We start from the raw sequence: 24,322 nt of genomic DNA on the forward strand, positions 1-24,322 counted from the left end.
AGAATACAGACACAAAAAGTTGACTAACAGGAAAAATTTTAGCTCTATAGTTAAAGATATATTCTGAACATATGGCAAACATGCACATTTAAGTCATAATTCCTAAAATAAATAATGGACTAGGAAATTTGAACATTCCTAAATATGGTCAATGTAAAAACATGCTATTTAGACAGACCTAACCTACTTACCTCCAAACAGACCCTTGAGGTCATAAAGTCCTAGAATTATTGATTTGGAGACACCGAGATACATCAAGTACCTTTTTTTCCTAGTCTGGGTGTAAGAGGATCTAAATACCTCAAATTAAGAGTGTTCAGGAACAGGACATCCAATTAATCCTGAGCACTGGCTGAAGAAAATTAGTGACAAATAACTCTATTCCTATATATTTATCCTTTGAATTTCTTTTTCTGCTGACTCAATTCATAGCAAAAATTGGCAAGGAAACTTCTAGGTATATTAATACTGTGGTTGAACTTTGGCTGAAATGACGACTCCTGTTGTTCCTAAGCATGCAACTTATGACCAAAAAGATGTCTGAGGACTCCCTTAATCATGATGGATATCATATGCTCGCTGGAGCAAAACCATCCCAAGTGTCTCGTTTCACCTCCCAATTCTCACTGTCTTTTACTTTGTTCCCTCCACACCTTCAAGTCTCTCTCAATATTCCTCAGTTTGCCCACAGCAGCCTATCACATGCAGTATTCCATTCCCTTGATCTCATGCTGGGTAAATATGATAAATATAACAGGAGCTCCCATTACAGAATGAGCTTCTGGCCAGGATCTGAGGCCCATGTCTAATTTGGTAGAGTACATCCCCCAAATCTGGAGATTTCATGGTTCCCACAGAAATGCTTCTTAATGCCTAGTCTCCTCTTCAGATCTGTTGTTTAATGCCAGCTGCCTCTAACATCATATATCCTTGAACCTGAAAATTATCCTGGATACTATCAAGTATTTTTTTCTTCTTTCAATCCCCCAACTACTCTTGAATCTTCACTCAATTAAACCCTTTTCTGCATTTCCTTTGTTTTAAAGTGTAGTTTTTGTTTGCCTTTTTTTTTTTTTTTAGAAGTATCTCCATGATGGCTTGTTTAGCATAGGTCACTGGGAGCCTCCCAGGCCTGGAAAACAGGCTTGCTCATGGTTTATGCCAGGTACGATGTCAAATGGTCTACATTTTCTTCTGCTCCAAAAAGAGGAGGTAATTTTATATTAGTTGAGATTTTGTTCCTTACTTTGTGATTTCTTCCACTGCTTATTCGGTTGTTTGTTCAGATTTTCTTTCAGCTGCTTCTGAGTTTTGAAAGTGGTACCTGGAAAACATTTCAGTTTTTGCAATCTGGCATTATGGGAAGCTGTTCTGTCTGTCCACTTCAGTGCCAAAGTTGCAGCATGAAAAAAGGCAATCCGAGACTGTGTGTTGTTTCTTTCTTTCCTTTTCTTTCATTTTTATGAAAAAATAGAAATTCCTACCCGATCTAAGAAGCTGTCAAATAAACACGATTTTTATCATCAGCGAAATTACCAATTCTGAAAAGAATAGGGGAGGAGGCTTAAAAATACCAATTAACAAATTAAAATGAAGAATTTAACAGCTTCTTAGAAGATGCCATTTTTAAAGCAAATTTCTAGTAAAATGACGGTCATGGTAGCAGATTATCACAAACTTCTATTCAATAACTTAATTACATACATATAATACATAATTCCTTTTAACAAAACAGTACACGACTTACTCTAAATCTAAATCAAAAGACAGTCAAAAGACTGCTGATATATGCTTACTACCAAACAGCTTAGTAAGAACTGACACCCTGTGCAAAAATTCTCCAACAGTAAGGGCACAGGGCAGTATTTATTAACACAAACAATGAACCATTTGAAACACTCAACGCAAATGCAGGAAAATAACCAGATGGCTATTACCACTTAATATGCTTGACTTTTGTAGTCACCAAAAAACAAAATCTGACCCATCCCTAAAACCAATTCTACTTACATTTAAATTCAAACAGATCCAGATTTTTCATAAATATTTAATTTTAAACAAATAGGGCTAGATTCAAAACTTAATTTTTCACTATTATACAATATGACCAGATCTATAAAATTACATAATTGTAAAGACTGACTCAAAATTTTCTTTTAGGAGAGAAAAAGACACTTACTCAAAGCTTCTCTCAATGCCACAATCATTTCTTCTGGGTATACATTTCTATCTTCCCAGATTTTAAAGATTCGTTCTACAGACTTAGAGACAGATGGATCCCTGAAAACAAAGAAAAAGTAATACAGGCTATAAAAACCTTGACTTTGCTCCAAACTAGAAATCTGAAAATAAAGTTATCAATAAAATTATTTTCCAAATTTCTTCTGATGTTTATTTCAAAACTTTTTTTCTATAATATCCAGGACTAAAGAAATCTTAAACTTTAGGGATTTTAAGAATCTTAAAATAATTACCAATTCAACACTTATAAATGACATAGATGAAGCTACAGATGACATACTGAGAGCTTTGATGGATATGAACTTGAGAGGACTGGGAATGTACGGACACAACTGGCATTTTAAAACACGATTACACTAGTACTGAATAAGAAGACAAGGTTTAGCAATGCTATATTTTTTTCATTTTTTAAAGGTTTAGAAAAAAATCATGAACCAATCACATACTGTAACATGTTTTCTAAAAAACTATTACATAATACTATGAGAATACATAGTAAGAATGAGGGAAGTAAAGGGTATTGGTTTATTCTGTTTGGTTCACAGATGAGCTTCTGGTTCAAGTTGGCTACCTAACTTTAAAAAATGTTGGCTGGGCACAGTGGCTCATGCCTGTAATCCCAGCACTTTGGGAGGCCGAGGTGGATGGATTGCCTGAGGTCAGGAGATCGAGAGCAGTCTGGCCAATTTTGGGAGGCCATGGTGCATGGATTGCCTGAGGTCAGGAGTTCGAGACCAGTCTGGCCAATTTTGGAAGGCCGAGGTGGGAAAATCACTTGAGCTTGGAAGTTTAAGACCAGCCTGGGAAACAGAGAGAGACCTCATCTCTACTAAAAATGAAAAAATTAGCCACATGTGGTGGCACACATTTGTAGTACCCCCTACATGGGAGCCTGAGGCAAGAGGATCTGTACTGTACTGACTGGTGATCACAACACTGCAACCCAGCCTGGGCCACAAAGCAAGACCTTGTCTCAAAAAAAAAAAAAAAAAAAAAAGTGTTAAAGTAGAAGTGAATGAGAAGTAATTACCAAGTTAATAATTTAAGTAAAGATTTTAATTATGTCTTATGTGAAATGTAGAAGAAATAAAAACAATGCAGGAAGGGCATAACTATTGTCAGGAAGAGGAATCAAACTGGTGTGATCTCAGGAAGCAAAACAGGACAAAAGTATGAAGCCATAAGGAAAATAAATTTTATTCTAGCAGATCTGCCAAAGAACAGAAACCATTCTAATAATTTAATAGATCTATCAAAAGACAAAACAGGAATTTAACCTCTCCTTAAGTGAATTCACCAAACCATACGGAGATTGAAGACTTAAAAAAAAAAAAAAAGCTATGTCAAACTTAAGGCCTCTTTCAAGGATGAGAGTCTATGAATCCATAACATCAAATGTTCACAAAGAATTTTTTTCTTGCCTAAGAATGGCTTATGTAAGAAACAGAGAAAATTGTATTAAACCTTACAATTTTCTTTTTTTTGAGACAGGGTCTCACTCAGTTGTCCAGGCTGAACTATGGTGGCGTGATCTTGGCTCACTGCAGCCTCAGCCTCCTGGGCTCAAGCGATCCACCTGCATGTGACATGCTTTATTGCAATATTTGCTTTATTGTGGTAGTTTGGAACTGAAACCTCAATATCTCCAAGGTATGCCTGACTATGTGTGTGCCTGACTATGTGTGTGACTGGTTTCAAATACAATACTAACATTTATAGAAGAAAAAGACTAAGATAGTAATGCTGAAATTATCTTGTAAATCTCCATTTGGTGAAAGTGAGTGGATTTTTCTTTATACTTTTCACAATTTTCTGTGTTCTATAATGTTTAGATACAGCCGGGCGCGATGGCTCATGCCTGTAATCCCAGCACTTTGGGAGGCCGAGGGAGGTGGATCACAAGGTCAAGAGATCGCGACCATCCTGGCCAACATGGTGAAACCTCGTCTCTACTAAAAATACAAAAATTAGCTGGGTGTGGTGGCACATGCCTGTGATCCCAGCTACTCGGGACGCTGAGGCAGGAGAATTGCTTGAACCAAGGAGTCGAAGGTTGCAGTCAGCTGAGATCGCGCCACTGCACTGCAGCCTGGAGACAGAGTGAGACTCCGTTTAAAAAAAAAAAGTTTAGATATGTACTTACCATTGTTACAGCTGCCTATAGTATTCAATACAGTGACATGCAGTGCAGGTTTATAGCCGAAGAGCAATAGGCTAAACAACACAGCTTCGGTTTTTAGTAGGCTATGCCATCTACGTTTATGTAAGTACACTCTAGGAAGTTCACAGGAAAAAATTCCCTAATGATGCATTTTTCAGAACATATTCTTTTTTTTTTTTGGAGACAGTCTTGCTCTGTCACCCAGGCTGGAGTGCAATGGTGCAATCTCGGCTCACTGCAACTTCCGCCTCCTGGGTTCAAGCGATTCTCCTGCCTCCGCCTCCGGGGTAGCTGGGATTATAGGCGCCTGCCACCACGCCCAGCTAATTTTGTATTTTTTTTTGTAGTAGGGATGGGGTTTCACCATGTTGGTTAGGCTGGTCTTGAACTCCCGACCTCAAGTGATCTGCCCGCCTTGGCCTCCCAAAGTGCTGGGATTACAGGCGTGAGCCACCGCACCTGGCCTCAGAACATATTCTTGATGTTAAGCAACGCATGACTTTTTTTTTTCTTTTCTTGAGATGAGTCTTGCTCTGTCGCCCAGGCTGGAGTGCAGTGGCACGATCTCCACTCACTGCAACCTCTGCCTCCCGAGTTCAAGCGATTCTTCTGCCTCGGCTTCCCAAGTGGCTGGGACTACAGGCCAGTGACATCATGCCCAGCTAATTTTTTTTTTTTTTTTTTTTTTTTAGTTGAGATGGGGTTTCACCGTATTGGCCAGGCTGGTCTCAAACTCCTGACCTCATGATTTGCCTGCCTTGGCCTCCCAAAGTGCTGGGGTTACAGGCATGAGCCACGATTCCCGGCTTGACTTTTTTTTTTTTTTTAATAATGAAATAAAGAATCTCAGCATAAAAAATATAAGAAGTGACAGTAGAGTCTGTTCTTTCTGGTTAATAAATCTCCAGAAAATTGTAAGGTTTAGGCTGGGCATGGTGGCTTACACCTGCAGTTCTAGCACTTTGGAAGGCTGAAGCTGGTGGATCACTTGAGCCCAGGAGTTTGAGACCAGCCTGGGCAACGTGCCGAAACCCCATCTCTGCAAAAAATACAAAAACTAGCCAGACGTGGTGGGGCACGCCTGTAGTCCCAGCCACTTGGAGGGCTGAGGTGGGAGAATCGCTTGAGACCAGGGATTCGAGTCTACAGTGAGCCCTGACCACACCACTGCACTCCAGCTTGGGTGACAGAGTAAGACTCTGTCTCTAAAAACAAACCAATAAAGTTTTAAAAAGTTACATTTACACCATACTATAGTCAATTAAGTATGCAATAGCATTACATATTAAAAACAATATACACGTTAGTTAAAAAAAAATTTTATAGTTAAAAAACTCTTAACAATCATCTGAGTCTCCAGCAAATCATATTCTTTTTGCTGGTGGAGGGTCTTGCCTTGATGTTGATGACTGATCATGGTAGCTGGGACTGCAGGCGTGCACCACCACACCCAGCTAATATTTGTATTTTTAGTAGAGATGAGGTTTCACCATGTTGGCCAGGATGGTCTCGATCTCCTGACCTTGTGATCTTCCTGCCTCGGCCTCCAAAGTGTTGGGATTACAGGCGTTAAGCCACCATGCCTGGCCTTAATGCTGATATTTTGACCTCTCCCCACGAATCACAACTGTTCTTCATGCCATCTAGAATGGTGAATCCTTTCCAGAAGGTTTTCAATTTCCTTTGCCCAGATCCATAAAAGGAATCATTATTAGTGGCAACTATAGCCTTACAAAAAGTCTTTCTTTTTTTTAATAATAGAGACTAGGTCTTGCAATGTTGCCCAGGCTGATCTTGAACTCCTGAACTCTAGAGATCTTCCCATCTCGGACTTCCAAAGTGCTGGGGTAACAGGCATGTGCCACCGTGCCCAGGCTGTATTTTTTCTTCTTATTTGAGACGGAGTTTTGCTCTTGTTGTTCAGGCTGGAGTGCAATGGCGTGATCTCAGCTCACTGCAACCTCTGCCTCCTGGGTTCAAGCAACTGTCCTGCCTCAGCTTCCTGAGTGGCTGAGATCACAGCCGTGTGCCACCATGCCTGGCTAATTTTTATTTTTAGTAGAGACGGAGTTTTACCATGTTGGCCAGCCTGGTCTTGAACTCCTGACCTCAAGTGATCCATCCACTAGCCTTGGCCTCCCAAAGTGCTGAGATTACAGGCGTGAGCCACCATGCCCAGCCCTGTATTTTTTTTTTTTTTTTTTAATTGAGACGGAGTCTTGCTCTGTTGCCCAGGCTGGAGTGCAGTGGCGATCTCGGCTCACTGCAAGCTCCGCCTCCTGGGTTCACGCCATTTTCCTGCCTCAGCCTCCTGAGTAGCTGGGACTACAGGCGCCTGCCACCACACCTGGCTAATTTGTTGTATTTTTAGTAGAGACGTGGTTTCACGGTGTTAGCCAGGATGGTCTCGATCTCCCAACCTCGTGATCTGCCCGCCTCAGCCTCCCAAAGTGCTGGGATTACAGGCATGAGCCACCATGCCCAGCCAGTTTGTATTTCTTAAATAGCAAGAACTGAAAGGTCAAATTACTCCTTTATCCATGGGCAGAATAAATGTTGTGTTAGCAAGCAAGAAAATAACATTAATCTCCTTATACATCAGAGCTCTTGGGTGACTGGGTGCATTGTCAATGAACAGTAATATTTTGTAAAGAATCTGTGTTTTGTTTTGTTTTTTTCCTGAACAAGAGCAGGTCTCAACATTGGGCTTAAAATATTCAGCAAACCACATTGTAAACAGATGTGCTGTCACCCGGGCTTTGTTGTTCCATCTACAGAGCACAGACAGAGCAGATTTAGCATAATTTTTAACAGCCCTAGGATTTTCAGAATTGTATATGAACACTGGATTCAACTTAAAGTTGCCAGCCAGCTGCATTAGCTCCTAACAAGAGTCAGCCTGTGCTTTGAAGCAAGGACTGACTTCTTTCTAGCTATGAAAGTCCTACATGGCATCTTCCAACAGAAGGCTGTTTCATCTACCTCGAAAATCTGCTGTTTACTGGAGCCACCTTCATGAGTGATCCTAGCACTTGCTGCTTCATCTTACACTTTTGTTTTATAGAGATGACTTCTTTCCTTAAACTTCATGAACCTATTTCCACAGCTTCCTCACCTCTCTCAACCTTCATAGAATTGAGGAGAGTTAGGGCCTTGCTCTGGATTAGGCTTTGGCTTTATGTTGTATCTGGCTTGATCTTCTATCCAAGCCGCTAACTTTCTCCATATTAACAATAAAGCTATTTTGCTTTCTTATCATTCATGTGTTCACTACAGTAGCATTTTTAATTTCCCACAAGAACTTTGCATTCACAACCTGGCTAACTGGTGCAAGAGGCCTAGCTTTCAGCCTATCTTGGCTTTCAACATGCCTTACTCACTAAGCTTAATCTTTTCTAGTTTTTTATTTAAAGTGAAAGACGTGTGACTCTTCCTTTCACTTGAACACTGAGAGGCCACTGTAGGGCTATTAACTGTTCTAATTTCAATATTGTGGTGTCTCAGGGAATAAGGAGGTCCCAGGAGATAGAAAGAGATGGGGGATGGTGGGTTAGTGCAATCAGAAAACACACAACATTTATCAATTAAGTTCACTGTCTTACATGGACGAAGTTAGGAATACGTAAAAACAATTATAATAGTAACATCGTTGATCACAGATCACCATAACAGATACAATAAAAATTTGAAATGTTGCAAATATTACCAAAATGTGACACAGAGACATGAATGAGCATATGTTGGAAAAATAGCACCAATAGGCACAGGGTTGCCACAAACCTTCGATTTCTAAAAACAACCACATTACCTGCAATGCACAATAAAACAAAGTATGCCCTCTCTTCATACAAAAAAAATTCTATTCTATTATTTTCACTTAACAAACATTTCCCCACGTTCCAATCAACTCTTTATAACTATTCCTTTCTTTCTTTTTTCTTTTTGGAGATAGGGTCTCACTCTGTCACCCAGACTGGAGTGCAGTGGCATGATCTCAGCTCACTGCAACCTCCACCTACCAGGCTCAAGTGATTCTTCAGCCTCAGCCTCCGAGTAGCTAGGATTACAGATGCACATCACTACTACCTGGTTAATTTTTGTATTTTTGGTAGAGACAGGGTTTCACCACGTTGGCCAGGCTGGTCTTGAACTCCTGACCTCAAATGATCCACCCGCCTCGGCCTCCCAAAGTGTTGGGAATACAGGTATAAGCCACGGTGCCCAGCTCTAAACATTACTTTTAATGACTACACGATACTCCATTAGTATTTATAAATTTATACTTAACGTTCCTAAACTTTATTCATAAGGGTTTCTCATATTTTCTGTTAAGGCTGTTCTTAAATATCTAAGAACAGCTTTAACTGTTCTTAAAATTCTTAAAAACTGTATATATATATATATACAGTCTCGCTCTGCCGCCCAGGCTGGAGGGCAGTTGCACGATCTCAACTCATTGCAACCTCCGCCTCCCAGGCTCAAGCAATTTTCTTGCCTCAGCCTCCCGAGCAGCTGGGATTACAAGGCATGCACCACCATGCCCAGCTAATTTTTGTATTTTTTGGTAGAGACAGATTTTGCCGTATTGGCCAGGTTGGTCTTGAACTCCTGGCCTCAAGTGATCTGCTCGCCTCAGCCTCCCAAAGTGCTGGGATTACAGGCATGAGCCACCATGCCTGGCCAGATATTTCATGTATTTTACTGCTAGCATGACTCACCATCCTTATTGCTAACTTCCCAGAGTAAAACTCACTTATTAAGTCTGCTGATGGTTCAGTGCTTCTTCTTGATTGGTTAAAAAAAAAATTATATGCCTGTGTGTGTGTGTATACACACTATATATATATACATATATGTATATATACACATAATATATAACATATTATGTATATATAACATATATATAACATATTATGTATATTACATATATTATACATACAATATTATATATATTGCTAACTTCCCAGTGTAAAACTTATTTAGAAGTTTGGTGATCGTTCAGTGCTTCTTCTTGGTTAAAAAAAATTATGGTAATCCCAGCACTCTGGGAGGCCGAGGCAGGCAGATCGCGAGGTCAGGAGATCGAGACCATCCTGGCTAACACTGTGAAACCCCATCTCTACTAAAAATACAAAAAATTACCCAGGCGTTGTGGCGGGCGCCTGTAGTCCCAGCTACTCGGGAGGCTGAGGCAGAATGGCATGAACCCGGGAGGAGCTTGCAGTGAGCTGAGATCGCACCACTGCATTCCAGCCTGGGTGATAGAGCGAGACTCCATCTCAAAAAAAAAAATTATGTCTCTGTGTGTGTATATATAGTGTATATATAATTATATTATATTATTATATATTATATATATACGGAGAGAGAGAGAGAGAGGGTCTGTTTGTTGATGGTAAATTATCTTTTTTTGTTTCTGTCTTTATGTTTTCCTGGTTCTTGAAAGTAGTTTTGCTTTGTATGCAAATCTCCACTGACAGCTACTTTCTATCAATACTATAAAAATATTTTTCACAACTGCCTCTGGCTTCCATTGCCGCTGCTGAGAAGTCTGTCATCAGTTTAATTGTAGTCCTTTTTAAAAAATTAAAAAATTTTTTATGGGTACATAGTAGGTATGTATCTTTTGGGGGTACATGAGATATGTTGATATAGTGTGTAATAATGACATCAGAGTATATAATAGGGTATCCATCACCTCAAACATTTATCATTTCTTTGTGTTACAATCATTCCAATTATACTTCTCCCCCAATCCCCTCACCTTGAGACAGGGTCTCACTCTGGTCCCCCATGCAGGGGTACAGTGGTGCAATCTCAGCTCACTGCAGCCTTAATCTCCCAGGCTTCGATGATCCTCCCGCTTCAGCCTCCTGAGTAGTTGGGACTATAAGCACATACCACCACACCTGGCTAAATTTCATGTTTTTTTAGAGATGGAATCTCACCATGTTGCCCAGGATGGTCGCAGACTACTTGGCTCAGGCAATCCTCTCACCTCGGCCTCCCAACATGTCAGGATTGCACACGTGTGAGCCACTGTGCCCAGCCCCAATTATTACTCTTTAATTGTAGTCCTTTTATACTGATCTTTTTTTTTTTTTTTTTTGGCTGCTTTTTTAGCATTTTCTTATTGTGATTAAATATATGTAACATAAAGTGTGCCATTTCAGCCATTAAATGTACAATTCAGTGGCAGTAACTACATTCATAATGTTGTGCAATTCTCACTACTATTTCCAAAATTTTCCACTACCTCCCTTAGACCTCATCACCACCCAAAGGCTCCACCTCTTAATACTACCACGTTAAGGACTAGGTTTCAACATATGAATTTTGGGGGGACATAAATATTCAGACCACAGTACTCTGTACCAATAACTCCCCCTTACCTCTTTTTCCCAGCTCCTGATAACCTTTAATCTCTATGGACCTAACAATTCTAGGTATTTTGATAAATGTAATCATACAATATTTGTCCTTTTGTGTCTGGCTTATTTCAGCATGTTTTCACAGTTCAACCATTTCGTAGCATTTACCAGACTTTTTTTTTTTTTTTTTCTTTTTTAAGATTTAGGGTCTTGTTCCATCACCCAGAAGAAAGTGTAATCTCATTCCTTTTTTAAAGAAAATTGTGGTAAAACACACGCAAAATTTACCATCTTAACCATTTTTTTAGTGTACAGTTCAAAAGTTAAGTACATTCACACTGCTGTGCAACCAAACTTCAAAACTTTATTTTCCCAAATTGGTATACTATATCCACTAAACAATAACTCCCAATTCTCCCCTTTCCCCAGCAACCATGATTCTACTTCCTGGCTCTGAATTTGACTACTGAAGGTGACTGATGTTAAGTGGCATCATATAATACTTGTCCTTTTGTGACAGGCGTGTTTCACTTAGTATAATGTCATCAAAGTTCACCCATGCTGCAGCATGTATTAGAATTTCCTTCCTTTTTGGCCGGGCGCAGTGGCTCACGCCTGTAATCCCAGCACTTTGGGAGGCTGACGTGGGTGGGTCACCTAAGGTCAGGAGTTCAAGACCAGCCTGACCAACATGGTGAAACCCCGTCTCTACTAAAAAATACAAAAATTAGTTGAGTATGGTGGCACGCACCTGTAATCCCAGCTACTCAGAAGGCCGAAGCAAGAGAATTGCTTGAACCCGGGAAGCGGAAGTTGCAGTGAGCCAAGACTGTGCCGTTGAACTCCAGCCACGGCAACAAGGACAAAACTCCGTCTCGGGAAAAAAAAAAAAAAAAAAAATTCCTTCCTTTTTAAGACTGAATAATATTCCATGTTTGTATACATCACACTGTTTATCCATTCATCCACTGACGAACATGTGGATTGTTCTTCCTTTTGGCTACTGTGAATCATGCTGCTATGAACATGCCTATACAAATTTCTGTTTAAGTCTCTGTTTCCATTTCTTTTGGGGTGTATATCTAGAGGTAGAACTGCTGGATCATGTGGTAATTCTATGTTTAATTTTTGAGGAACCACCAAACTGTTTTCCACAGCAACTGCACCATTTTACATTACTGCAAGAAATGTAAATGGGTTACAATTTTTCCACCTCCTAAGCCTTGTCATTTTCTAGTTGTTTGTTTGTTTTGAATTATAGTTACCCTAGTAGATGTAAACTTTGGATGCTTTTTTCATTACAATAACTAGGTATAAATTTTTATTCATGTTATTTAGTATATGTTATTGCTTCCTGTATCTTAGATTCATATTTTTCATCACTTTTAGGGTGTTCTCAGCCAGTGTTATCTTATTTTTTTTGAGACGGAGTTTTGCTCTCGTTGCCCAGGCTGGAGTGCAATGGCACAATCTCAGCTCACCGCAACCTCCACCTCTCGGTTCAAGTGATTCTCCTGCCTCAGCCTCCCGAGTAGCTGGATTACAGGCATGCGCCACCAGGTCCGGCTAATTTTGTATTTTTAGTACAGACAGGGTTTCTCCATGTTAGTCAGGCTGGTCTCGAACTCTCAACCTCAGGTGATCCGCCTGCCCCAGCCTCCCAAAGTGCTGGGATGACAGGCGTGAGCCACCACGCCCAGCCAGACAGTGTTATCTTCTAAAGAACTCAAAAGTTCTGTCCTTTTGTACAGAATCTCTCAGGCTCAAGTGATCCTCCCGCCTCAGCCTCCTGAGTAGCTGGGACTATAAGTACACACCACCACACCTGCCTAATTTGTATTTTTTTTATAGAAATGAGGTCCCACTATGTTGCCCAGGCTGGTCTTGAACTCCTGGGCTCAAGTGATTCTCCCATCTTGGCCTCACATGCTGGGATTATAGGTGTGAGCCACCACGCCTGGCCTTCATTTTTCATTTTCCCCACTCCTTATTTCTCCTGTCGCATTCTGATTTCTTCAGAACTACATTCTTGCGTATTCTCTTTCCTTTCAAGAGTTCCTATAGATTATCTTTTTCCATCTGTCCAAATATCTTACCTGTTGTTCATTTTGTTATTCCATTTAATCTTTCTCTAACATTTCATATACATTGCTTTACATATTCTGTCTGATAATTCCAATCTCTGAAACTCACTTTGGGAGGAACTAAATCGATGGATTCTCAATTGTGGTGGTCTGTTTTCCTGTGTGTTCAGACATCTTTCACTGTGAGCACGTTTGTTTTTAACCTATGGGATTCCTTGTGGCCTAAATAGAAAATGTGTTCATATAGAGAAAATATATCTCAGAAGCCAGGGGGAGCTAATTACCCAAGAGCACATTTGCCCTTCTCCAGAGCCTAGTTTAAATGCCAAGATCACATAGTATTGTTATCAGCATGCTGGTTAATGTTAGCTTTGCCATTCTAATACATCCACTGTTTTCGGTTCTGTTTAAGTTTTGTCAAGGATGTAGTTATTTTATAACAAAATGACTCCTTGGAATAGATGGTTGACTATTCTGCCAGAAGTCAAATCATAATTATATATAAACAACTGTTTCTTCAACTAGACTACAGAACTTCTTCAAAACAGTGATTATAACTTATTCATTGTTGTTTCTTTGCTGTTACTAAATAGTAGCTGAATGAATGACAACAGGATATTATCATTTTCTTTCTTTTTTTTTTTTTATAATGGTCTCGTACTTTGGGAGGTTGAGGTGGGATGATCACTTGAGGCTAGGAGTTCGAGACCAGCCTGGGCAACATGGTGAAACCTTGCCTTTACAAAAAATACAGAAATTAGGCAGGTATGGTTGCACGCGCTGTAGTCTCAGCTATCTGGGGAGCTGAGGTAGGAGGACTGCTTGAAACCCAGAGGTCAAGGCTGCAGTGAGCCGTGATCGTGCCACTGTACTCCAGCCTGAGAGGTTAAAAAGCCACTACTGGCTGGGTGTGGTGGCTCACACCTGTAATCTTAACACTTTGGGAGGCTGGGGCGGGTGGATCAACTGAGGTTGGGAGTTTGAGACCAGCCTGACCAACATGGAGAAACCTCGTCTCTACTAAAAATACAAAATTAGGCAGGTGTGGTGGCGCATGCCTGTAATCCCAGCTACTTGGGAGACTGAGGCAGGAGAATCGCCTGAACCCGGGAAGCAAAGGTTGTGGTGAGCTGAGATCGCATCACTGCACTCCAACCTGGGCAACAAGAGCAAAACTCCATTAAAAAAAAAAAAAAAAAGCCACTACTGACCACAATGTCAATTTTCACAGAATTTACAATCACCACAAACCATGTAACATGCTTAGTTACATAACCTTTTGATCTTTCTTTTGTCTTTTTTTTTTTTTTTTTTTTGAGACGGAGTCTCGCTCTGTCACCCAGGTTGGAGTGCAGTGAGCCGAGATCGCGCCACTGCACTCTCCGCCTCCCGGGTTCACGCCATTCTCCTGCCTCAGCCTCTCCGAGTAGCTGGGACTACAGGCGCCCGCCACCACGCCCGGCTAATTTTTTATATTTTTTAGTAGAGACGGGGTTTCACCGTGGTCTCGATCTCCTGACCTCGTGATCCGCCCGCCTCGGCCTCCCAAAGTGCTGGGATTACAAGCGTGAGCCACCGTTGATCTTTGATTTTTAAGTTAAAAAAAAAATTGGCTGACCTTGTAGAATTGCTAGGATGTTCAACAGCGACCTTATAGAATTGCTAGGATGTTCAACAGATGCCTTCTTTGCTAGTGACACCCCCCTTACTCTTATAACAGGAAGGTACTAGCAAATTACTTCAAAGGATGAAGTTGATAAAGTACAAGAGGAGGTGTCCAGATGTCACAGTTACATAAAACTAAACACCATAATCTTGTACCTCACTCAGAGGGGTCTCTTTCCTTTATCAATACCTCATTACTGGGAAGTCATCAGAATAATGTGCTGTCTCACAGGTCCTTAGTAACATTTGTTAATTGTCTGAATAACAGACTAAGGAATGGGTTGACTCAGGCCAGGTAGCACACACCTATAGTGCCAGCTACTTGGGAGGCTGACGCATGAGAATAGGAAAGGGAAGGAGGAAGGATCACCTCAAGAGAGAGAGGCAGTCAATCAGTCAATACTTAGTCAAAAAACCTTGAAGCTGAAAAACAGTGTATGAGGATAGATTTTTTTTTTTTTTTTTTTTTTTTTTTTTTTTTTTGAGACAGAGTCTCACTCTGTCACCCAGGCTGGAGTGCAGTGGCACGCAATCTCGGCTCACTGCAACCTCTGCCTCCCAGGTTCAAGTGATTCTCCTGCCTCAGCCTCCCGAGTAGCTGGGATTACAGGCGCCCGCCACCACGCCCAGCTAATTTTTTGTATTTTTAGTAGAGACAGGGTTTCACCATGCTGGTCAGGCTAGCCTCGAACTCCTGACTTCAGGTGATCCATCCACCTCAGCCTCCCAAAGTGCTGGGATTACAGGCGTGAGCCACCACGCCCGGCAAGGATAGATTTTCATTCTAAAATTCAAAAATTTGCCACTCTGTATCTCCTAACATAATTCCCATTCACATAACTTACTTTGTCTACGACAAATATCTTCCCTAATGTATCACTTTAATTTTGTTATCTTTTGTAATACAGAAGTTTAATTTTTATGTAATCAAACTCAAATATTTTTATTAGTTTTTTGTCTTAAGAGCCTTTATTCCCTATAATCATAAAAATATTTATATTTTCTTCAAATATTTTAAAGTTTTGTTTTACACACCAAAGTAATTCACTTGGAATATATTTCTGTGTACAGTGCAGGAAATCATTTAACTTTATTTTTTCTATACAGAAAGTGTTATACCCCAGAATCCTTTATTAAAGAGTTCATATTTGAGAAGAGTCTCACTATGTCACCCAGGCTGGAGTGCAATAGCGTGATTATGGCTCACTGCAGCCTTGACTTCCTGGGCTCAAGAGATCCTCCCGCTTCAGCCTCCTGAGTAGCTGGAAACATAGGCACACGCCACCGTATCCAGCTAATTTTTGTATTTATTGTAGGGATGGGGTCTTGCCATGTTGCTTAGGTTGGTCTCAAACTCCTGGGTTCAAGCAATCCACCCACCCTGGCCTCCCAATGTGTTGGGATTACAAGTGTGAGCCACCACACCACACCCAGATACCTTAACATTTTCTTTTCTTTTCTTTTTTGAGATAGAGTCTCGCTCCGTCGCACAGGCTGGAGTGCAGTGGGGCAATCTTGGCTCACTGCAACCTCTACTCCCTGGGTTCAAGCGATTCTCCTGCCTTAGCCTCTCGAGTAGCTAGGACTACAGGCACACACTACCATGCTCAGCTAATTTTTGTATTTTTAGTAGAGATGGGGTTTCACCATGTTGACCAGGATGGTCTCGATCTCCAGACACCAAGTGATCCACCTGCCTTGGTCTCCCAAGGTGCTGGGATTACAGGAGTGAGCCACAGCGCCTGGCCTTTTTCTTTTTTAAAACTTTTTATTTATTTATTTATTTATTTGTTTATTGAGACTCAGTCTCACTGTATCACCCAAGCTGGAGTGCAGTGGCGTGATCTCGGGTCACTGCAACCTCCACTTCCCGGGTTCAAGTGATTCTCCTGCCTCAGCCTCCCAAGAAGTTGGAACTACAGGCACATGTCACCATGCCCGGCTAATTTTTGTATTTTTAGTAGAGACGGGGTTTCACTATGTTGGCCAGGCTGATCTTGAACTCCTGACTGCATGATCCGCTCGCCTTGGCCTCCCAAAGTGCTGGGATTACAGGCATGAGCCATAGCACCCGGCCTATCTTAACCATTTTCAAGTGTACAATTAAATGTCATTAAGTACATTGGTATTGTGCAACCATCACCACCATCCATATCTCCAGAACTCTTTTCATTTTGCAAAACTGAAACTCTATACCTATTGAACAATAACTCCCCATTCCCTGCCCCCTACCCCAGTCCCTGGAAAACACTATTCTATTCTCTCTTACAATGAATTTGACACTGAAAGTACCTCACTGTGTATCTGTTTTTTATTTCATTAGTTTCTGCTCTTATTTTATTATATCCTTCCTTTCTTGGGCTTATTTTGCTCTTCTTTTAAAACTTCTTGAGATGGATACTTAGCTCACTGATTTTTAGAGCATTTTCATGTTCCTTTATAATGCTTTACATATATTAGCCTATTTAATCCTCACAGCATCCCTAAGAGACAAACTGTACTATTATTCTCATTTTACAGATGGGAAAACTGAAGCACGAGAAAGTTAAATAAACTACTCTACCAAGTAAGAGATCCAGGATTTAAACCCAGGCAACCTTGCAAGTTTGACTCCAAACCTTGCATTTTTAACCTCTAAGCTCTGCTGCTTCCCAAGAAGGAAGAGCTACTCCATGAAGAAAAATTCATAAACACTTATATTAAGATATACAGTATTAGCGTTTGGCTAGAGCAATGTCTCATTACTGGGATTCAGGAGAGCTGGTGGTAAGGATGGGAAGATTGAGATTTGACTATAGAAGGTTTTAAGTGGCATCTCTTTTTTTTTTGTTTGTTTGAGACAAGGTCTCACTCTGTTGCTCAAGGCAGAGTGCAGTGACACCACCACAGCTCACTGTATCCTCCACCACTCAGGCTCAAGCGATCCTCCTGCTTCAGCCTTCCAAGTAGCTTGGACCACAGACATATGCCACCACACCCAGTTAATTTAGTAGAGATGAGGTGTCCCTATGTTGCCCAGGGTGGTCTCAAACTCCTGGGCTTAGGTGATACTGCTGCCTTGGCCTCCCAAAGTGCTGGGATTATAGGCGTGAGCCACCACACCCAGCCCTCTCTTATTTTTTAATGTTCAGTTTCCTATCTCCAAGTAGTTTTATATGATTTATTTTATCATCAGCATCCTCATCTGTAAAATGAGGATAATAATCTTTGCCCCTAATTATATCATATATTTGATTTGAGAATCAAAGAAGATAATAAAGATGGAAGGAAATTTCTTTTTTTTTTTTTTTTTTGAGACGGAGTTTTGTTCTTGTTGCCCAGGCTGGAGTGCAATGATGCGATCTCGGCTCACTGCAACCTCTGCTTCCCAGGTTCAAGCAATTCTCCTGCCTTAGCCTCCCGAGTAGCTGGGATTATAGGTATGTGCTACCACGCCTGGCTAATTTTGTATTTTTAGTAGAAACGGGATTTCTCCACGTTGGTCAGGCTGGTCTCAAACTCCTGACCTCAGGTGATCCACCCGCCACGGCCTCGCAAAGTGCTAGGATTACAGGCGTGAGCCACCTTACCCGGCCAGAAATTTCTTAAATCATAAAGCAATATAAAAATATATTTTAAAGGTTTTCAGAGTATGCCTTGCTAATATTAATTTGTTAATAATAGCAGTAGTAGGCACAGTCATCTTCCTCATCATAGCAGCAGCTAACATTTATTGTTTATTAAATGTCAGTTACTGTTCTAAGCACTTTATATATATTATTAACTCTTTAGTTTCCACACTTTATGAAGTAGGTACTATTACTGGATACATTATACAGATGAGAAACTAATTTTATTTACCTAAAGTTATAGAGTTATGAGGTGGCAGAGCCAGAATTCAAATCTATGCACACTGGTTCCAGAGACTATGGTCTTAAACCATTATATCTCTGGACATCTGTGTGTATGTAGTCCGAAGTGAACGAAAAAGGTAACAAAAACTGGGAAACTAGTTAGCAGGCTATAATATTAATATAAATATATCAAACAGAGCAACAATAACAGAAAATTAAAAGGCAGAGAGAAAAGGAGCAAGAAACTTTAACAGAAGAATCAGTCCCTGGTAAGTGACTAAGAAATAAGAAAGAAAAATTAAAGATTACTAAGGGGCTGTTATAAAATGAAAAACTATAAGTTAGATTTAGGAGGGCTATTTGGCAGAATAGAAATAATAGAGGACTAAGAGTCAGAAAAATCTGGGTTCTAGTCCCAGGACTTTTACTAAATTGTCACTTTCCTTTGGGTGGTATCTTAACTGCTCTGGACTTCAGTTTTTCTCATTTTGTAGAAAGAAATAATAAAATCTGGGCTGGGCGCGGTAGCTCATGCCTGTAATCCCAGCACTTCGGGAGGTCAAGGCAGGCGGATCATGAGGTCAGGAGTTAAAGACCAGCCCGACCAACATGGTGAAACCCTGTCTCTACTAAAAATACAAAAATTAGCTGGGCATGGTAGCACTCGCCTGTAATCCCAGCTACTCAAGGCTGAGGCAGGAGAATCGCTTGAACCCAGGAAGCAGAGGCTGCAGTGAGCTGAGATCGTGCCGCTGCACTCCAGCCTGGGCGACAGAGTGAGACTCCATCTCAAATAAAAAGAAAAAAAAATAGAAATAATAAAATCCAATCTGCTTATCTGCAAAGTTAGTTACCATTTATACAGCAATTTTCAATTTATATTGAACATATTTTCACATAAATTGAAACTGTAGGAGTAGGACTTTACACAAAGTAAGGCATGTTAGTGTTTCAGGCATTCTGAACTGAATATGGACATATAACATTTAAGTAGAAATTCTCAACTGGCCAGGTGCTGTGGCTCACACCTGTAATCCCAGCACTCTGGGAGGCCGAGGCGGGTGGATTACCTGAGGTCAGGAGTTTGAGATCAGCCTGACCAACATGAAGAAACTCCGTCTCTACTGAAAATACAAAATTAGCCAGGTGTGGTGGTGCATGCCTATAATCCCAGCCTCTCAGGAGGCTGAGGCAGCAGAATTGCTTGAACTCAGGAGGCGGAGGTTGCAGTGAGCTGAGATCGCGCTATTGCACTCCAGCCTGGGCAACAAGAGCAAAACTCTGTCTCAAAAAAAAAAAGAAAAAAAAGAAAAAAAATTTGTTTTCAGATTTTGGAATATTTGCATTATCCTTACTGGCTGAGCATCTCTAATTTGAAATCCAAGATGCTCCAATGAGCATTTTCTGTGTGCATCATGTTGGTGCCCAAAAAGCTCCAGATTTTGGAGCATTTTGGATTTCAAATTTTCAGATTAGGAGTATTTAACTGTTACCAAGCTCATTATTTCCTCAAAATCTGTCATGACACCTTTTCCCCAAAAAAGATCATGCATATAATTCTCTATACACCCTTAAGAGTCAATAAAATCACATTAAGCTCTTATATAACAACTAGCATAAATTCATTTTTCAGTTCAATTAAAGATGAAAATGTATAAGCACCAATAATTGTCTTTTACAAAAACCTGGGTTAGGGACAGGATTTTGGAAAGCTCTACCCACATTAAAGATATACCTACTCTCACACCATCCTGACACAATACAAGCAAACCCTCAGTTCTTAAAGGGATTCTTCTATAATCTATATATAACATCAAAATCGTTGCTCGTTGCAGAGTAGTCCACAGTTTCCCAAATGTAACTCAACTCTGACATTCATAGACACTTTTCCTGTGCTTCAAATTAGTGTTTCAACTATTCTGGTCTCATGGTGACGTATATTCAGATAAACTGGCATTTCTGTCCCTTAGCTAGGACCTCTAGGACACAAATGGCAAATAACAGGTTGGTTTAACTATCAGTTTTACCCCTCCCTCTCACATACATATTTTCATACAATCTCCAGGTTTCCAGCCCATGGAATTTCCAACCAGTGATGGAAAAGATAAACTGAAATTTAATAAAAAGAACTGAAATAATTGGATAAGTACTAGAGAAAATAGTTTCCCAACTTATCTGAAAGTCCTACTTTCCCTTATTTGGGCATCTCTTTTAACATGTGGCCGTGAGTCCACCCCATACCAATTTTTAATCAAGTGAAATCAATAAACACTTTAAAGGTATTCAAGGAATAAAATTAATGTCCCTAGTAAGTTGCCCATAGTTCAATATGATCATCAAATGTGTTTTGTTTGTCAGCAATATTATTTTTTAAATCTGACAATGTCATACATATAAAAATGGTGTGACTTCATATAAAAATCCAAATTCCTGTCCTGGTTTAAAAGTGAGAAAAGTTTGGCAGCATATGTTAATGTTGGGCTTATATTTCTTCATGGCCATTAGCCTAGGACTAAGTAACTGCTGTCCCTATTAAGTGGATTTTTTCTCACACTCAACCTATTTCACTCATCTATATTACCTGCCAGGAACTTCTAGACATTTGCTCTCCTTGAATTAAAGGAATCAAAATAGCCTTAAGAGAAAAAAATTCAGAAAAGGAATCAGTGTATAGTAGTATTGTGAATAAGAGTTTTATTTATTATTATTTTAATTTTATTTATTATTATTATTATTATTATTATTATTATTTTGAGACGGAGTGTCGCTCTGTCACCCAGGCTGTAGTGGCGTGATCTCGGCTCACTGCAAGCTCTGCTCCCCAGGTTCATGCCATTCTCCTGCCTCAGCCTCCCAACCAGCTGGAACTATAGGCGCCCACCACCACACCTGGCTAATTTTGTGTGTGTGTGTGTGTGTGTGTGTGTGTGTGTGTGTGTGTGTGTGTTTTTAGTAGAGATGGGGTTTCACCGTGTTAGCCAGGAAGGATGGTCTCGATCTTCTGACCTTGTGATCCACCCTCCTTGGCCTCCCAAAGTGCTGGGATTACAGGTGTGAGTTTTAAAAGGGGAAGTGGTGGTTAGGATGGGGCTGTTTAAGGAATACTTAAGTTCTTTATTTGTTTATTTTAGAGATAGTGTCTTGCTCTGTCACCCAGACTGGAGTGTGGAGTGCCATGGTATGATTATAATTCACTTCAGTCTTGAACTCCTGGAGTCAAGAGATCCTCATGCCTTGGCCTCCTGGTAGCTAGGACTACAGGCACATGCCACCACACCTGGCTAATTTTTAATTTTTTTTTGTAGAGATAGGGTCTCGCTATATTGCCCAGGCTGGTCTCAAACTCCTGGCCTCAAGTGATCCTCCCACCTCAGCCTCCTAAAAGTGCAAGGATTACAGGTGTGAGAACCATCACACCTGGCATTAAGCTCTTATTTTATTATCTTCTGATTTACCATATACTTTATAATTTATTTATTTATAAGCAAGAGTGTATTCCGTTTCACTAATACAATCTTCTATTCCTGCTTCCATTATTGTTTTAAGATATATTTGATAACTGGTAGGGAATTTTAACCTTACTTTTCTTAAAAAAAAATTACCTTGGATATTTATCCTTCCACAGGAAATCCTATTGAGATTTTGATTGGGATTACAGAGTATAAATAACATATTAGGAAAGAAATGTATTTTTAACAATACCAAATCTTTTCCTTCAAAAAACCCTATATATCTTCATTTATCCAGATCTTCTTTAATATTCTTTAAATTTTTAAAATTTTCTTTATAAAAGTCTTACATACTTCTTATATTTATTCTTGGGTGGGGTTTTTCTTTTATTTTTTGTCTTGCAAGATAAATCTTTCTTCCTAATTATAGTTTAAAATAAGTTGCTGCTGGCATACATAGGAAAGCTACTGATTTTGTATGTTCAACTTGAATCTGGCTATTTAGCTGAGTTCTTATTAGTTGATCATCATGACTTTCTATGTAGGCTAAGGGCTGGCAAATTATGAACCTCAGACAAATCTGGTCTGCTGCCTATTCTTATTGGAACATAGCCATACCCATTTGTTTCTGTACTGTTTGGTGCTTTCATGCTAGAATGGCATTGTTAAGGAGCTGTGACAGAGATACTATGGCTCAAAAAGCCTAAACTACTTAACTATCGACCCTTTACAGAAAAGGGTTGCCCACCTGATGTAGACAATTATATTACCTGCAAGTAATGACAATTCTGTCTCTTCTAAATGCATTTTATTTATTAATTCCTTTTTTCTTTTTTTTTTTTTTTTTTTTTTTTTTCTTTTTCTTTTTTTGAGACGGAGTCTTTCTCTGTCCCCCAGGCTGGAGTGCAGTGGCGCGATCTCGGCTCACCGCAACCTCCACCTCCTGGGTTCACGCCATTCTCCTGCCTCAGCCTCCCGAGTAGCTGGGAATACAGGCGCCCGCCAACACGCCCGGCTAATTTTTTGTGTTTTTTAGTAGAGACGGGGTTTCACCGTGTTAGCCAGGATGGTCTCGATCTCCTGACCTCGTGATCCGCCCGCCTCAGCCTCCCAAAGTGCTGGGATTACAGGCTTGAGCCACCGCGCCCGGCTTCCCTTTTTTCTTTTTCTTGAGATGGGGTCTTGCTCTGTCGCCCAGGCTAGAGGGCAGAGGCACGATCTCAACTCACTGCAACCTCCACCTCCCAGGTTCAAGCGATTCTTGTGCCTCAGCCTTCCGAGTAGCTGGGATTACAGGTGTGCACCACCACACCCGGCTACTTTTTGTACTTTTACTACAGATGGGGTTTCACCGTGTTGGCCAGGCTGGTCTTGAACTGCTGACCTCAAGTGATCTGCCTGCCTCGGCCTCCCAAAGTGCTGGGATTATAGGCATGAGCCACTGCACCTGACCTATTTATTCATTCATTCATTTCCAAATAAATGGAACCTCCAGCATAGTGATTAATAGTAATGATAATGAAGGACTTCTGTCTTGGAATGCTTTGTTTCATCATTATGTATGATGTTTACTACAGGTTTCTGAAGATATGTTTCATTGAGTTAAAACATTCTTGGGGGCTTAAGGTTTTAAGAACTGTACTTTATTCCGAGATTATGTCCTTCTCACTTTTTTCCATGAAATAATGGTAGTAACACACAAAGTAGTTGTTTTTAAACATATCTTTACATGGTTTAAAAAAAAAAAAAGTTGACAACTGTATATTAATCCATGAAATAGGTCACGAAATTCAAGTCTAGGAAACACTAGGCTAAGTTATAGATACTACAGTGATATTTATAGCAGAAACTCTGGTGTATTGTTGTTCTTATTCACAATTATACTAGGTTTTATATATAAAGAGGCAGCATGGATTAGTGGTTAAGTGGCAAACAACATGGGCTTTGGATTTAGATAGCCTGAAGTGGGAATCTGGCTCTCTACCTCCAGGTAGCTCTGATAGCTTAGGCAATTTACCTAACCTCTCCAAGCCACAGTTTCTTCTTCCTTAAAATTAGGCTAACAAGGCCAGGTGCGTTGGCTCACTCCTGTAATCCCAGCACTTTGGGAGGCGGAGGCCGGCGGATCACCTAAGGTCAGGAGCTCGAGATCAGCCTGACCAACATGGAGAAACCCGTCTCTACTAAAAATACAAAATTAGCTGGGCGTGGTGGTGCATGCGTGTAATCCCGGCTACTCGGGAGGCTGAGGCAGGAGAATTGCCTAATTGCTTGAACCCAGGAGGTGGAGGCTGCGGTAAGCCGAAATTGTGCCACTGCACTCCAGCCTGGGCAACAAGAGCGAAACTCCATTTCAAAAAAAGAAAAAATTAAGGTAACAATAGTGCCCACGGTATAAAGTTGTTCTCAAAATTAAATGATAAAGCACTTTGTATAATATTTAGTCAATTATAAATATCCAACAAATGGTACGTGTTATTATTTTATGCACTTATTTACTTAGTACATTCAAGTGGTA

The 24,322-nt window shown here is 40.4% G+C and overlaps 1 protein-coding gene across 9 annotated transcripts in view; it reads right to left on the minus strand.

Moving 5' to 3' along the window:
- The window catches only part of RPRD2 (regulation of nuclear pre-mRNA domain containing 2), a 112,675-nt gene that overhangs the window by 31,817 nt on the left and 56,536 nt on the right, over positions 1 to 24,322 (minus strand). For 5 of the 9 annotated variants that reach the window (XM_058439332.1, XM_032154787.2, XM_058439330.1 and 2 more), the window contains 2 exons: positions 2,180 to 2,280; positions 1,247 to 1,324 (listed from right to left, as the gene is read on the minus strand). In XM_058439332.1, coding sequence (XP_058295315.1) covers positions 1,247 to 1,324; positions 2,180 to 2,280 — 179 coding nt within the window. The remainder of the gene's footprint in view (positions 1 to 1,246; positions 1,325 to 2,179; positions 2,281 to 24,322) is intronic. The other 4 variants (XM_058439329.1, XM_032154790.2, XM_032154786.2 and 1 more) reach the window with 1 other exon arrangement.

The sequence above is a fragment of the Hylobates moloch genome, unplaced genomic scaffold (genome assembly GCF_009828535.3).
Source record: "Hylobates moloch isolate HMO894 unplaced genomic scaffold, HMol_V3 SCAFFOLD_5, whole genome shotgun sequence".
In the NCBI taxonomy this organism is placed as follows: Eukaryota; Metazoa; Chordata; class Mammalia; order Primates; family Hylobatidae; genus Hylobates; species Hylobates moloch.